This window comes from Rhincodon typus, chromosome 30, assembly GCF_021869965.1.
Source record: "Rhincodon typus isolate 14 chromosome 30, sRhiTyp1.1, whole genome shotgun sequence".
In the NCBI taxonomy this organism is placed as follows: Eukaryota; Metazoa; Chordata; class Chondrichthyes; order Orectolobiformes; family Rhincodontidae; genus Rhincodon; species Rhincodon typus.
Window position 1 is genome coordinate 3,788,178 of NC_063361.1, and position 15,173 is coordinate 3,803,350.

The 15,173-nt window shown below is 44.0% G+C and overlaps 1 protein-coding gene across 3 annotated transcripts in view; it reads left to right on the plus strand.

The window, feature by feature from the left end:
- Positions 1-15,173, plus strand: part of LOC125486593 (proline-rich protein 29-like) — a 46,936-nt gene that overhangs the window by 2,112 nt on the left and 29,651 nt on the right. For all 3 annotated transcript variants that reach the window (XM_048614686.1, XM_048614684.1, XM_048614685.1), the window contains exons 2-3: positions 11,349-11,439; positions 14,352-14,470. In XM_048614686.1, the coding sequence (XP_048470643.1) occupies positions 11,349-11,439; positions 14,352-14,470 (210 nt within the window). The remainder of the gene's footprint in view (positions 1-11,348; positions 11,440-14,351; positions 14,471-15,173) is intronic.

Genomic DNA, 15,173 nt, shown 5'->3' on the forward strand with positions numbered 1-15,173 from the left:
TTGGTTTTTAATTTTTTCCCTAGAATATTATCTGGCTCACTGGATTAACAGGCCAGCAATAACACCACTAGACCGTTGCCTCCCCTTAAATACTCAACCCTTCCCATGACCAACCTTTTGAGTTTCCATGCTGATACTTGTGAAGTGCCATAAGGTGGGATGGATTCTGGTGGAACAGGTCCTGTGTTCTAGGACACTGACAGAGTCTAACTGATGGCAGGACCTTTTCCCCAATTTCAATGTGACAAGATGGAGTTTTAGGACAGAATTGATTCTTTTATTCTGTCCACAATTTTTCCCCTGATTTTTTTTTGCCTGACCTATTCCAACTCCCTTTATACAGATTAACAACAATTCAGTTCAACAAGGCCACTGGGTACATTGTAGATTGTAAGTGACTCCTTCCTCCTATTGTTAGGGTCAGATTCCGAGTGAGGTTCCCCACATTATTGAAATTCCTGAAATTGTCAAGCTGCCAGGTAAGAAGGGGCTCGGTGAATTGGCTCCCTTTTGTTCATCTACACCCCTCAGTCCATTGCAACATGTTAATTTTCAAAAGGATCTGTACCTTTGTGGATGCTTATCTTGCAGACAAAGTGAATTTATGTTTTCAACATAAGGCATTCTTGAGTTAACAAAACAATGAGTTCATAAGTTACTAAATGCAAGAGGAAATATTAACACAACACACATACTCACACAGATTAACAATGAGGCATACATCCAAAATAAACGCTAAAAACTAAAAGATATACAATTGAGTCTTTGGGTCACTTGTGAAGCATAGATATGGATGTTAATAGTTCAGAACAGAAGTTGCTGGTAATGCTCAGCAGGTCTGGCTGCATCTATTGAGAGTAATCAGAGTTAACATTTTGGGTTCGGTGACCCTTCCTCAGAACTGATGGTAGCCGAGAACAGATTGATTTTATGCAGAAGACAGTGTGGGGGAGGGGGTAAGGAGTAAATGATTGAGAGACAAAAACAGTTGGACAAACAGAAGAGTGGATAACGATCAACCCAGGAGGTTGAATAGCTACTAATTGGGTCTATTAATGACTAACAATGGGTTGTTTGTGGTAGCAAACCACATGATAACAAGGCTTGGTGTGTGGGGGCTGGGGTATGGACATGGGAGAAGGGGCCTCAAACCCTAAAATTGTTCAACTCGATATTGAGTCCAAAAAGTTGCAGCGTTCCCAAGCAGAAAATGAAGTACTGTTCTTCCAGCTTGCGCTGAGCTTCACTGGAACACTGTAGCAAACCTGAGAAAGAGATGTTGACCAGGGAACAGAGTGGTGTCTTGACGTAGCAGGGAACAGGAAGCTCAGGGTCTTTTTTGCGAGCGGAACGTAGATGTTCTGCGAAGCGGTTGCCAAGTCTACACTTCATTTCCCCAATGTAGAAGAGACCACATTGTGAGCAGCAAATGCAGTAGACTAGATTCTGGAAAGTGCAGGTGAAGTGTTGCTTCACCTGGAAGGTATGTTTGGGCCCTTGGATACTGGGGAGGGAGGAGGTAAATGGGCAGGTGTTGCACCTTCTGTGGTTGCAGGGGAATGTGCTGTGGGGCTGTGGGTGTGGTTGTTGGGAGTGAAGGAGGAGTGAACCAGGGTGTCCTGGAGGGAATGGTTCCTGCAAAAGGCTGACAAGGGAGTGGAGGGGAACCTGTGTCTCGTGGTGGCATCTCACTAGAAGTGGCAGAAATGGTGGCTAATGATCCTCTTGTTTTTCGATGCTGGTGGGACAGTAGGTGAGGACAAGGGGACCCTATTTTTACAGTCTTGGCTTCGCAGATCAATTAAAATTCTTTTGTCCTGTTTCCATTTGATAGTTTGCTGGCTAACTGGTATTCAGAACAAGTAATTCCTTTACCTGCATTACAAGGGTGATTACAGTGACCTTCACAATACAGTAATGCTCAAATCTAATCATGCTTACCTCAACCCATAAGCACACCTTTTCCCACTTGCATACTTTCTTCCACTAGCACACCAAGGCCGGGGGTGAACTGGCTTGTAACCCCTGTTTTTGCATATTGTTGGAGAAGGAAGACACAAAAACAGATCTCTTGCTCAGATTCCTGTTTTGTCTCCCATCATGTTCACAATCTAAGATAACTCCCAAAAGACTATAGTTCAGCTCGTAATGCATTTCTCCCAAGCTTCCTTGACATTTCATCAGATGCGAATTTCCAAGGTTCTGTCTCCAGCCAACCACTGAAATTACATCTGCGGTTGTCTTTTAGCAGTGCGTTTCTTCAAAAAAAAAACATTAAAATCATGGCTCAGGACAGAATGTTTGCATCATATTTGATTTCCTAGCAATATCGGTGATTTTCAAATGGTACAATTGAAGGAACAAACTCTAACAGAATAACCTGGCATCTGGGTCTCAAGCATTTCCACAAAAAGCAATGGGTTTTGGTCAGTATGTGGTCAGACTGTGGTCTCTTTGTACTCATTTCAGAAGTATATCTCCAAGTGTTTGAAAGCCAGTAATAAACCAAGGGTTTCCTTCTCTCCTGTGGAACACTATGTTTGTTTAGTTTTTTTGGAACAATACATGATTGGTCTCCCTATTCTAGATTTATTTACCTGAAGGAGGACAGCCCCTTTTCCAATCTCACCTGCATCAATGACTACTTCAAGTATTTGTTCAAAGTTTGGATCTGCAGGCATAGGCTCACTTATTAAAATGGCCATCAGCTTTCCAAAAGAAATTTAGCATTTCTCAGTTCTATGCTATCTTTTTACTATAATAGATTTATCAGTAGTATAGTGGCTATGCTGAAGCTTATGGTGGCATCCTCAACTTCCAGAGAAACTCAGAATTTCCTGTTTTGTTGTGGGAATTGGGAGCTGTGCTTTGGCTTTTATCTTGGTAGCCCTGGGTAGCACCTGTCCTTGACCCATTACCATGTCCTGGACAGGTCTCTTGGGCCTCAGCAAACTTGCTTTTTTTATGAGATTGACCATGAGGTCAGCTGACTGTATTTTCCAGCAAAGTGCTTCCAGTCACTCTCTCAGCGTGTTTCCCAGGTGTCACTGTACACTGGGAGGTTTTGGTACGTTACGCTGTTAGATAAATCTGGTTCATCAGCTTTTGGCAGGCACCTGGGGCACTTCAGAGTCCGAGTGGCATTACCCGACACTGGGACACCCCGTATGGTGTTACAAAGGCAGCGATGGTCTTTGTGTGGGCAATCAAGCAATCCTGCCTGAACCCCTTGAATAAATCTATCTTGCTAATGCAAGCTGCTTTTCCAACACTATCAATGGATTATTGGGTAGGAGTTGGCTCTGGTCGCTGCATTACCTTTTCAGTAATCAATGCAGATAATGCTTGGACACAAGTACAATGGGAAACTCTAGTTTTTCCTGCTATGCTGTATTTATTGGTTGCACAGCCTGAAGTTAATCTATGTGTGACCCTGAGCCAGTTTTTCTGGACCGAGCCAATAGGGATGTTGCCTGATGGGAGGGCCCCTCTTATAGCTACATCGGGTTGAGCTGGGGTGATGCAGCCGAACTTGATTCTGCATAAGCCCCTGAATGCAGTGAGCAGCCTTGTTAGTTTGTTTGCTGTTCTGACCCTAGGCGGATGAATAAACAGTTGACATTTGCTGGATTGGTTGGCCAGGTAGTAGATGGTTCAGAATGAATCTCACACATGTCTCCTTCCAAATCATCCCTGTTGCTAACCTTTAGGTCAGACCTGCTTGTCCTTTACTTACTGATGATATTTCTTTGGCATATTGATGTGACACAGCCTTTGCTTTTCTCCCTGAACTGGGGTCTCAGAGACCAGAATTCACTTCCCCACTCTAAATGGGCCATTGAACTGGGCTTTTGAATATTCACCTGATATTGTAGTAGTGCTGAAATGTAGTTTCTTGGTGGAAAGTTTCAGCCTCTGGCTGGCTAGTCTGCCTGTTTTCTCATCACTGGGAGGTTTTCTTCAAGTGTTTCCAGACCACTTTGCAAGCCCCCACTCTCTGCTACATAGTGTAACAGGGACACCTGCAACTTCCGTTCGAAAATCCTTTCCTTGAGCAATTTCAGGAACCTTTGCACTTGATGCCAGGAACTAACTCAATGGAGTAAACTCAATGCACCCATTGGGTGAATCCCAGGTGGTGAACAGAAGAAGATAGAATCCTTCTTCTAATCATGCGGGTACTCGTGGCAGTGTGCCCTTATCATTGTGTTTTTAACCCAGTGGTTCTCTTCCAGAGCCCCCTCTGACAGTGGCTGATGCACTGACAACCTCACTGGGCCACACCCAGGTTACCTATGTCTTCCTGGAATATTTTGGACATCCAATTTAAACCCTGCTCTGACTTGGTGCTTAGTGGGCAGGCCATCCTGGTTCTCTCACTGCTGATTTGGTAGATACGATTCTCAGAAAACAGCATCTTGGAAATCTCTGAGCCTTTGTGTTGTCCAAATCAGGGTGTCTCTAAGGCCCTGTGGACTACTCGATCAGTCTAGACAATATTAGTTTACCCAGACACCTCAGCATGTATCAGGAGAGGACTACACAGCACAAGTCTACTGTCAGTGAACAAGATCACAACTTTATTTGAAGATAACAAAGGTTAGGAGTTAAACTTTACACTTCTAACAACACTATTGTTAACTATCTGACTCTTTAGAAATTTAAAATACTTCTCAGATACTTGTTACTTTTGCTGGTCTGTCAAATTGTTTAATCTGTTCTTCTCTTCACGGGTTGATTCTCTCTATGGTCAGAGGGTGAGCTCTGGTCACTGCTGTATCTCAATGTGCCTCTAGGTTGGCTGGAGCGTGGTCCGCTTGAGTCCTACTGGGTTGGCCCCTCCTGGCTACCTTCTGGAACTTTCCAAGGACTTGACCAATCAGAGATATCGAATTAATTGGCTCTATCACCTTGAAATGCTGCTAATGGCTCTTGTTAGCTTACACCTTTGTGTCTGCTCTTGGGCCTGGATGTCTGGTTTTATCCCAGAAAATACACCTGCTCTTTTGTCTTATTGAGATATGTCTGCCCCATGCATCTAGTGTTTGTTCCTCAGGAAGGGTTAAATTGCCCTTTCACACCTCCTAATGTGTTCTGGTGCCTCTCTGGTTTTCAGTTGTCTGGGTTTAGACTTGTCCCCAAGTAGAATTGTCTCTTGTGTCTGTCTTGGCTAAGGCATTCCCAGCATACTTTGCTTTTTGGCCAATTTTGATTCCCTGTTTATTTCAGTTGCTGTGCCTATATTTCCGGCCTCCCTTCCTAATGATTTTATTTCACTTGAGTGGTCATGGACTGCTACATCTGAGTCTCTGAAGGAGAGTTGCTGGACCTGAAATGTTAACTCTGCTTTCTGTCCACAGATACTGCTAGAGCTGCCTGAGTTTCTTCCGCTTTTTCAGTATATTGTTTCTGAGAAATGGTGATTGCATCCATGATGATAAGGAGATACTGTCAGTCCCCAAACTCCCCCACCCTTTGTTTTGAGTTTGACACAGTTCACTAACACCTTGCTGAACAGCTCCCCAAGAGCCCTCATGGGAGTAATTATCGTTGGTCTTATTGTGGGATTTTCCCACATGCTAAAGGTGAAGCAAGTTCTGTAAAATGCTTACTACATCTTCATGAGGCTGTAGCCAGTAACAATGCTGGCTGATGGGGGTGTGTGTTTTGCCTTTACCAATATTCCCAGCCTTTGGAATCTGATGAGCCATGTACAATATTTCCCTCTGGTCCTTTGGTGGCATCATTGCCTGGTGGATCGCTATCCACCCCTTACTCAAAGTGCTGTGAGAGGGGTCTCTATTTCCTCATCAGACCCTCATTTTCAATATTGTAACATTCAATTGGATGAATGAATAATTTATAGTCACCTCTATCTGGGAGATACAGTGAAAAGAGTTCTGTTGCCACAATCATGAGCCATTTTGAAGTACAAAAGAATAAAAAGAAAGTATTTAAATAGAGTTCATCTTCAGCCAGGGCCCCATATGTGACTCCAGGACTTTGGCAAGGTCCCCGCTCCGGGCATCAACACCGGGTCACCCACTGGTGCCACAGAAAGAGTCCACACTCCAGGCCTACCACAGCCAGGAATCCCTGCTCTGCCATTGCTGCAGCCAATGCCCCGACACCATTCGAGGAGTCCACACATTGGGACGACAAGCCAGGAGTCACCTCCAACACTGTTCCGGCCTCCACGCGATATCAACTTCATCCCAGTGAAACATCCCTGAAGATTCAGCGTCTGCTTCTGCCTCAGTGTCAGTGTGAGCGCTCTGAGCTCCTTACCATGTCTTCCCCCACATGTCACTCTCTTGGGTCTTCTCAAATGCTGAGATTTTTGGATAACTAGCCTAGTTGCCTGACTGTGTGACCACATAATCAGGTCCAGTGCTTGATCCACCAGGTCATTGTCAAGGAACAGGTAGACCATATCCATTGGCAGAATACTGATGGCCCCCATGGTCAGTGGTCTCAATATGAGGTCACACTCCATATGCATCTGCTAAAGTGAGATGGGCACGTACCCTCCTTCAAACCTTTTACCACCATCTTGGCACTCACCACAATCTCTGGTGGCAATGCCATGTCTTTTCTCAGAAGTTGAGTTCGGCTGGGCCATCCTTCTGTATCATTATAGGATGCTCGTCTTGACCTGGAGAAATGTTGTCATCTTTTTCTCAATATAAAATCCCATTAGCTCTCAGAGATTTGTTTAAGCTCATCCAGACTCACAGAAGTGCCTTTACAGAGATTCGACACAGGACTCTGAGCTATAGCTGGTTGGCTATGCTCTCAAACTGATTCCCATTCTCTATATGGGATGTCTGTGCCCCAGTAAATCCCACTAGTTTCTCCTATAGCCTCCAGCAGTTGGCCTGGACATGCCCTACTAGCAGCAGCCTTTTTAGCTTCACTTTGTTTTCCTCTCATCACCACCCTTTCTCTTGACGAAGGCTCCCAGCATCAGCCAATGTGGCTGCCTGATTAGACCTTGTTACTCTGTTCCTCGAGGTACATTCTTATTGGAAAGGGATGGAGCTTTTGAACTACTCAAGGAGAATGATTTCGCAATGTTTTTTGTAAGTGCCTTCTGTCCCAGTGGTCAAGCTGGTCAAATTGAAAGTGTGTTTGGGCAGATCATTTCCAGAAGGTGCCGAATTTTCGACTGGACATCTCCAGCACTAACTGGTACATACTATGATGCTGTTTGTGCCCCAGCCCCCAGTGAGTCTCTTCTGTGTAGTTACTGTTGTGGGCGTTTTTACGTATCTTTATCTCCCACAGCAATTGGTCAAACCACTTTGCAGTTAAAACCTATATTATACCCAGAATGTACTTTTATTTGGTCTTTATGGAAGTGTCACAAAATCTTTTACAACGACTTGATTCTTTTATTTGGGATTTTATTAAGGAGATTTTACATTTTCCTCAATTTACAACTGATGGCATTTTATATGCACGTAATAGAGACAGAGGACCGGGGATTCCTAAACTGGAACGCAGATCCCTATCACTGTAATGAAGAAACATGAGGCCTTGGAAAAGTCAACAGATAAAGTTATCCAAACATCAAATTTATAAGGACATTAACTAGATTGAAGGTGTTAACTAGACTGAAGGCTCTTGAAGAAATCTGGATGTTCAAAGATATATATTTACAGCCCAAAGACAAAACAGATAATGAAGAGGAACAAGTAGTGAGCATGTTGAGTACTAATTCTTGATCTTGGAGGGAAGTAGAATTATCAAAATGGATAAATTTAAATGTCAAGGGCTTGGAATTAATTTTCAATTTCCAATGCACGGACTAAAACAGCAATTTATTTTAAGACCTCCAAGCTTATTAACATTATTACCATGCAATCTCTACCCAACCAAGGCAGCCCTAACACATGGGAGACCCTTTAAATAAGGAGTATCAAAGATACATGGCCCCTTTTGAAACACTTCCCCATGTTCCTGGTTGGTGCTGAAGTGTGAAGAGCATAAGAATCAAGCCACATAACAAAATTATGGAGAAGCTATATCAGTATGTGGGCAAATATGGTTGGAGAAATTTTACAGAACCCCATTTAAGAGAAGAGATGAAGCGAAGTTATGGAAGCCAGACAATCTTCCAGAAAGGTTCTACAGTAGTGGCCGTGGATGTAACACTTCAGTTTGAGAATGAGGATGGTGCGATTGAGAAGGCCGGGGAGGAGAAATAGAGAAATATAAACATTTATGATTATGGGGCTGACGAGAGGGGCAACGCCTTCATTTTTTAGTTTTCTAATGCATACATGGAGTAAATGGGCAGAGATGAACAATAAACTTATGAGGCTGGTTGTTCCTCCAGCTCCACAGTGTTGACTCTAACCTCAGCATCTGCAGTTCTTGCCATTTTTGGGCAATTTGGAATTGTCAGGCTCCAAAGAGTGACTGCAACGGTCAGCAATTTTCAGAAAAAAAATTAATCATTAAAAACATTTCTGTCTGATTTCCAAAGCATGTTCTTTCTCTGATTGTGAACAATTACTATACACAAATTTAAAATGATAATTTCTGAACCAGTTTCAATTTCTGAATGATTTTCAGCAGTTTAAATAGGCATTTCTCAGTTTCAACAGTTACAGTAATTGCCTTAACTTTTGCTTAACTTTTGAAGTAAATAAAAATCTTCATAAATGGGGATGTAAACCAGTTAGATCACAGGTACTCAATCATTGGGCCATTGCTGACTCACTACCTCCACCAAGTGGCTGGATAGTTTATTGCCCTGTAACAGAATCACTGAAAAATTCACATCAGGCAGGCAAAATCATCATGGACAATCACAAACAGCAGAACAGCAATTGAGTCACTTGGTTTACACTTCTTTGCCTGAAAAGAATAGAACATCAGTACGACAGGTCAAATGTGGAGGAAACTAGTGAATGGTTATTGCCTGTGGCATTGTGTGTAGGCCCAGTACAAAGACCAATTTTTACTCTGATAGGATGGCAACATACAGTAATGTTAGACATTATAGGGCTGTCCTTAAATGGATGCTTGAAAGTGGAGAAGGTTTTTGATCTTGTTACTCCTATCCTCAAGTTTTGAAAATTCTGAACCAGCTCATGGAAGTGGAGTCACAGGTAGACTGGGTAGTGAAGAGTTCTGATGAAGGGTCCCGACCCGAAACATTGACTTTCCTGCTCCTCTGATTCTGCCTGGCTGCTGTGTTCCTCCAGCTCCACACCGTATTGACAGGATAGTGAAGAAGGCACTTGGTACGCTTGCCTTTATTGGTCACTGCACTGAGTCCAGGAGTTGAGAGGTCATGTTGTGGCCTGTCAGCATATTGGTTAGGTCACTTTTAGACTACTGTGTGTGGTATCTCTGCAGTAGGAAAGATGTTGTTAAACTTGAAAGGGTTCAGAAAAGATTTACAAGGATGTTGCCAGGGTTGCAGGGTTTGAGCTGTAGGAAGAAGCTGAATAGCCTGGGTCTATTTTCCCTGCAGCGTCAGAGGCTGAGGGGTGACCTTTTAGAGGTTTATAAAATCATGAGGGGCATGGATAGGGTGAATAGCCAAGGTCATTTTCTCAGGGTAGGGGAGTCCAAAACTAAAGGGTGTATTTTTAAGGTAAGAGGGAAAACATTTAGAAGTGACCTAAGGGGCAACTTTTTCACACAGAGGGTAGTGTGTGTGTGGAACGAGCTGCTGGGGTAAGTGATGGAAGCTGGTACAATTACAAAATTTAAAAGGCATCTGGATGGGTAAATGAATAGGAAGGGTTTAGAGGGATATGGGCCAAATGTTGGCAAATGGAACGAGATTAATTTAACATATCTGGTTGGCATGGATGAGTGGGACCAAAGGGTCAGTTTTTGTGCTGTCGGGAGCAGGGCATTCAACCCATCGAGTCCATACCAACCCTCCAAAGAGCATCTCACCCAGATCCACCTCGCTATCCTATCACTGTAACCCTGCATTTCCCAAGGCTAATCCACCTAACCTGCACATTCCTGGACACTACTGGCAATTTAGCTTGGCCAATCCACCCTAACCTGCACATCTTTGGTCTGTGGGAAGAAACCCACATAGACACAGGAATGTGCAAACTCCACACAGAGTCATCCAAGGTTGAAATAAAACCCAGTTCCTGGTGGTGTGAAGGTGGCTGTGCTAACCGCTGTGCCACTGTGCCACCCACATCTAAAGGTTTGTGTTTTTATCACACCTTTCACAACCTCAAAACACCCCTACAGTCAAAGAAGTACTTTTTAAAAAATCGGTCAGAATGCAATTCCTTTCTCCTCTTCTCTCGAAAGACAATGGGTAGGATCATTGATGGTTAGAAATGCTCACAAAAAGCAACTCTTTTACCCTACCTCACACTCAGAAGGAGAAGCGGAGATGCTATAAATTGTCCTCATGGTTAGTGAGACTGACCAGTTTAAAACACAGTTAAGACCATAAGACATTGAAGCAGAAATTAGGCCATTTGGCCCATCGAGTCTGCTCTGCTATTCAATCATGGTTGATAAGTTCCTCAACCCCATTCTCCTGCTTTCTCCCTGTAAACCTTGATCCCATTGATAATCAAGAATCTATCTACCTCAGTCTTAAATGTACTCTGTGACCTGGCCTCCACAGCCTTCTGTGGCACTGAATTCCATAGATTCACCACCCTCTGGCTGTTGTTAAGTCAGAGACAATAAAAACGATCCTATGAAGTATTTTGAACTATAGCAATGTACAAAACCAGGGTGGTTAATGAACAAACATGCTCCTACAAATGAGATAATGCTAGATAACTCTGTATCTAGTGATGCTGATTATACATTAGGCCACGGGGAACTCCTTTGCAAAGCTGTGCCTTGTTTAACATTTTCTCCAAGTGGCAGCACCTCTGGCAGCATGGCAGCAAGATGCCAAACTCAACAAACTGCTCAGGTTGCAGGAGTGGGAGTGGAACTTGTAATGTTTTGTTGCAAAGGCAAGGACACTATTGGCTGAACCACAGCTGACCGTGCTGTAAAACTGCTGATGCTTCATCGTGAAAAGACACTGAAGTTTTTCTCTAAGTGCATTAACTACTTATCCAAGAGATGTGAGTGGACAAAGCATCACTCAGTGGAGAAAACAGGGATCAAGCAGAGAGAAGGTCAGTAAGTGCTTTGGGCTAAGTGAACATTTCTCATATGAACAAGATCCTAATGGACAATATTGTCTATTCATCTCATTCCCTCCGTCACATTGATCAGCCAGGCTGAATCTTTACCCTCCAAATTTAATAAAGAAGTTTTCTTCCTCACAATCTCTGCCTCTGTACATTATTCCTTTTCAGCTTGGCTGCAACCATTCTTATTTCTCGCAGATTCCACAACAGCTGACCACTGTATTCCAGGATCTCTCTGGACCACAGCATCTCCAAATACCATCGATCCGAAATGGGCATGTAAAAGAAGGTAAGAGAGAAACTCAGCATCTCCCTGTAATAGACATTACAGAGCATGACTGTACCAGACCCAGGAGTGTTCGTTAGGGACAGTGAAGAGAAAGCTTTGCCACCAGTTGAAAGAGTGCGGGGAGCTTTACTTGATATCTAACCCAGTGCTGTCTGTGTCCTGAAAGTATTTGATGGGGAAAATTTGGAGAGAGCTTTACTTTCAGTTTAAATGAGTAGACAGATCTTTACTTTCAGTTTGAGAGTAGATGGAGGTTTACTCTGTACCTAACCCCATACTGCACTAGGCATGGTCGTGCTTGATGGGGACAGTATAAAAGGACTATTACTTTCAGCATAAGAGTGTAGAGAGAGCTTTACTCTATATTTAACCCTGTGTTGTCCCTGTCCTGGGAGAGGGTATATTACTCAGCAATTATTTCAGGGGCTTTCCTGAGGACAAAACTCTGATCTAAAATGAGTAAAATGGATCAGAGGTCAATGATAACCCCCAGGATATTGATAGTGGGGGATTCAGTGAATGTCAACAGGCAGTGGTTAGATTGTCCCTATTGGGGTTGTAATTGCATGGCAGATCTTGTTGCATGTGAACATGGACTGCTTCAGTATCTAAGGAGTCACAAATGGTGCTGAACATTGTGGAATCATCAGTGAACATCCCCAGTCTGACCTTATGATGGAGGGAAGGTCATTGATGAAGCAGCTGAAGCTGGTTGGGCAGAGGACACTACCCTGAGGAATTCCTGCAGAGATGTCCTGGAGCTGAGATGACTGACCTCTATCAACAATAGCCATCTTCCGATGTGTCAGATATGACTCCAACTCATGGAGCATTTGCCCCCTGACACCTATTGATTCCAGTTTTGCTCGGGCTCCTTGATGCCACATTCAGTCGAATGCAGACTTGATGTCAAGGATGATCATTCTCACCTCCCCCCTGGAATTCAACTCTTTTGTCCATGTTTGAACCAAGGCTGTAATGAGATCAGGAGCTGACAGAACCCAAACTGGGCGTAACTGAGCAGGTTATTGCTGGGCAGGTGCTGCTTGAGAGCACTGTTGATAACACCTTCCATCACTTTTACTGATGAGATGGTAATTGGCTGTGGTTGGATTTGTCCTGCTTTTTGTGAACAGGACATACCTGGGCAATTTCCCACATTGTCAGGTAGGTGCTTGGAGCAGCATAATGGCTCAGTGGTTAACACTGCTGTCTCACAGCGCCAGGGACCCAGTTTCGATTCCAGCCTTGGGTGTCTGTCTGTGTGGAGTTTTCAAATTCTCCCCAAGTCTGCATAGGTTTCCTCTGGGTGCTCTGGTTTCGTCCCACAGTCCAAAGATATGCAGGTCAGGTGGATTGGCAATGCTAAATTGTCTCATAGTGTCCAGGGATGCACAGGTTAGGTGGGTCAGCCATGGGAAATGCAGGGCTACAAGGATAGGGTAGGGGACTGGGTCTGGGTGGAATGCTCTTTGGAGAGTCAGTATGGACGTGATGGGCTGAATGGCCTGTTTCCCCACTGTAGGGATTTTATTATTCAATGATGATGATTCCTGCACTGTCCATTGAACCAGGGTTGATCCCCTGGCTTGATGGTGATGGTTGAGTGGGGGATATGCCGGGCCATGAGGTTACAGATTGTGTTGGAGTACAATTCTGCTGTTGTTGATGGCCCACAGTGCCTCGTGGATGCCCAGTCTTGAGCTTCTAGATCTGTGCAAAGTCTGTCCCATTTAGAACATGTTGGTGCCATAACACAATGCAGGTTATTCTCAATGTGAAGGCAATACATTGTCTCCACAAGGACTGTGCCATGGTTACTCTTACTGATACTGTCATGGACAGATGCAACTGCAGCTGGCAGATTAGTCAGGATGAGGTCAAGTATGTTTTTCCCTCTGTTGGTTCCCTCACCACCTGCCACAGACTCAGTCTAGCAGCTATGTCCTTTAGGACCTGACCAGCTCGATCAGTAATACTGCTGCCGAGCTACTCTTGGTCATTGTAAGTCCCGCACCCAGAGTATATTTTGCACCCTTGCCATCCTCATCCTTTAAATGTTATTCAACATGGAGGAGTACTGATGCATCAGCCAACAGAGGACAGTACATGGTAATCAGCAGGAGGTTTCCTTGCCCATGTTTAACCTGAAGTCATGAGACTTCATGGGTTTTGGAGTCAACGTTGAGGACTCCTAGAGCAACACCCTCCCGACTGTATACCACTGGGTGGCCCACTCTGCTGGGTCTGTCCTGATGGTGGGACAGGACATATCCAGGGATGGTGATGCAAGTGCCTTGGATATTGTCAGTAAAGTATGATTCTGTGAGTATGACTATGTCAGGCTGTTGCTTGACTAGTCTGTGAGACAGCTGTCCTAATTCTGGCACTAGCCCCCAGATATCAGTAAGGAGGACTTTGCAGGGTCAACAGGGCTGTTTCTGCCATTGTCTTTTCCGGTACCTAGGTCAATGCCAGCTGTTCCGCCTGGTTTCATTTCTTTGTTGAGACTCCATATGGATTGATACAACTGGATGGCTTTGTAGGCCATTTCAGAGGGCAGTTGAGAATCGAATCGACCACGTTGCTGTGGGACTGGAGTCACACGTAGGCCAGACCAAGTGAAGATGGCAGATTTCCTTCTCTGAAATACATTAGTAAACCAGGTGGGTTTTGCTGACAATTGACAATGGATTCAAGGTCATCAGTAGATTCCGAATTTCTGATTTGTTTTATGGAATTCAATGTTGCAGGATTCAAACCTGGGTCCCTGGAAGATTAGCTGAGTTTCTGGTCTAATAATATAGCGATAATCCCATTAGGCCATCATCTCCCCATTGTATTCCCATGTCTGGTCTTTCCTATTAACTGCATTGCCATGTTCTGAGAGTGATGTGTTTTTCTTGTTGTAGACCTGATGGAGCTCATGATGATCCAGAATGCCCAGATGTACCAAGTGATCATGAATAACATCACCATGGCAGCACTGACAAGCTTCGGTTACAGTACACAGCCCCAGCCTGCTGTGCAGGTCAGAGGTGACGCAGTTTCAAACCGATTCACATCCCACTTCAGAGAACTCAGCACACAACTGCAGTCCTAAGCATGTGCTTCACTGACAGATGACCTGTCTTTCAGATAACATGTCAAATTCAGCGTTCGTCTGCTCTCAGTAGTAATTAATAATCTAATGGCGCTGTTTCAAAAAACAGCAAGTGTTTATCTTAGTGCCCCTCAATGAAAATTGCAGAATAGTTTATATGCTTATAATCACTTCACTGTTTATGGAAGCTTGCTGTGATCACTTCATTTCCCACAACCATGATTGCAATGCGTTAATAACTGGAGAATTTAACCTTGGTGATCTTTTACACACACCTAACAGATCAGATAGGACTTTTTATTAAACATCACATCTGAAAGCAGACACTCTAACAGTGCAGCACTCCTTTGATGGCGTATCAGCTTAAATTATGGACTGGGCCTCAAACCCAAGCACTCCTAATACCTCCATTCTATACTCTGGAAACCACTCATCAATCCCGGTCCACCAACAGCTCTATTTTAAAAAATCTTATCCTTGTGTTCAAATCAGTCTGCTGTAGCTCTGTAAACCTCCTCCAGCCCTACAACTCTCTGACAACATGGTGTTCCTCTCGTCATGGCCCCTTGTGCATCCCCCACTAAATTCACAATGGCATTGAGCTCTTTGTCGAAATCTCAAATTCCCTCCA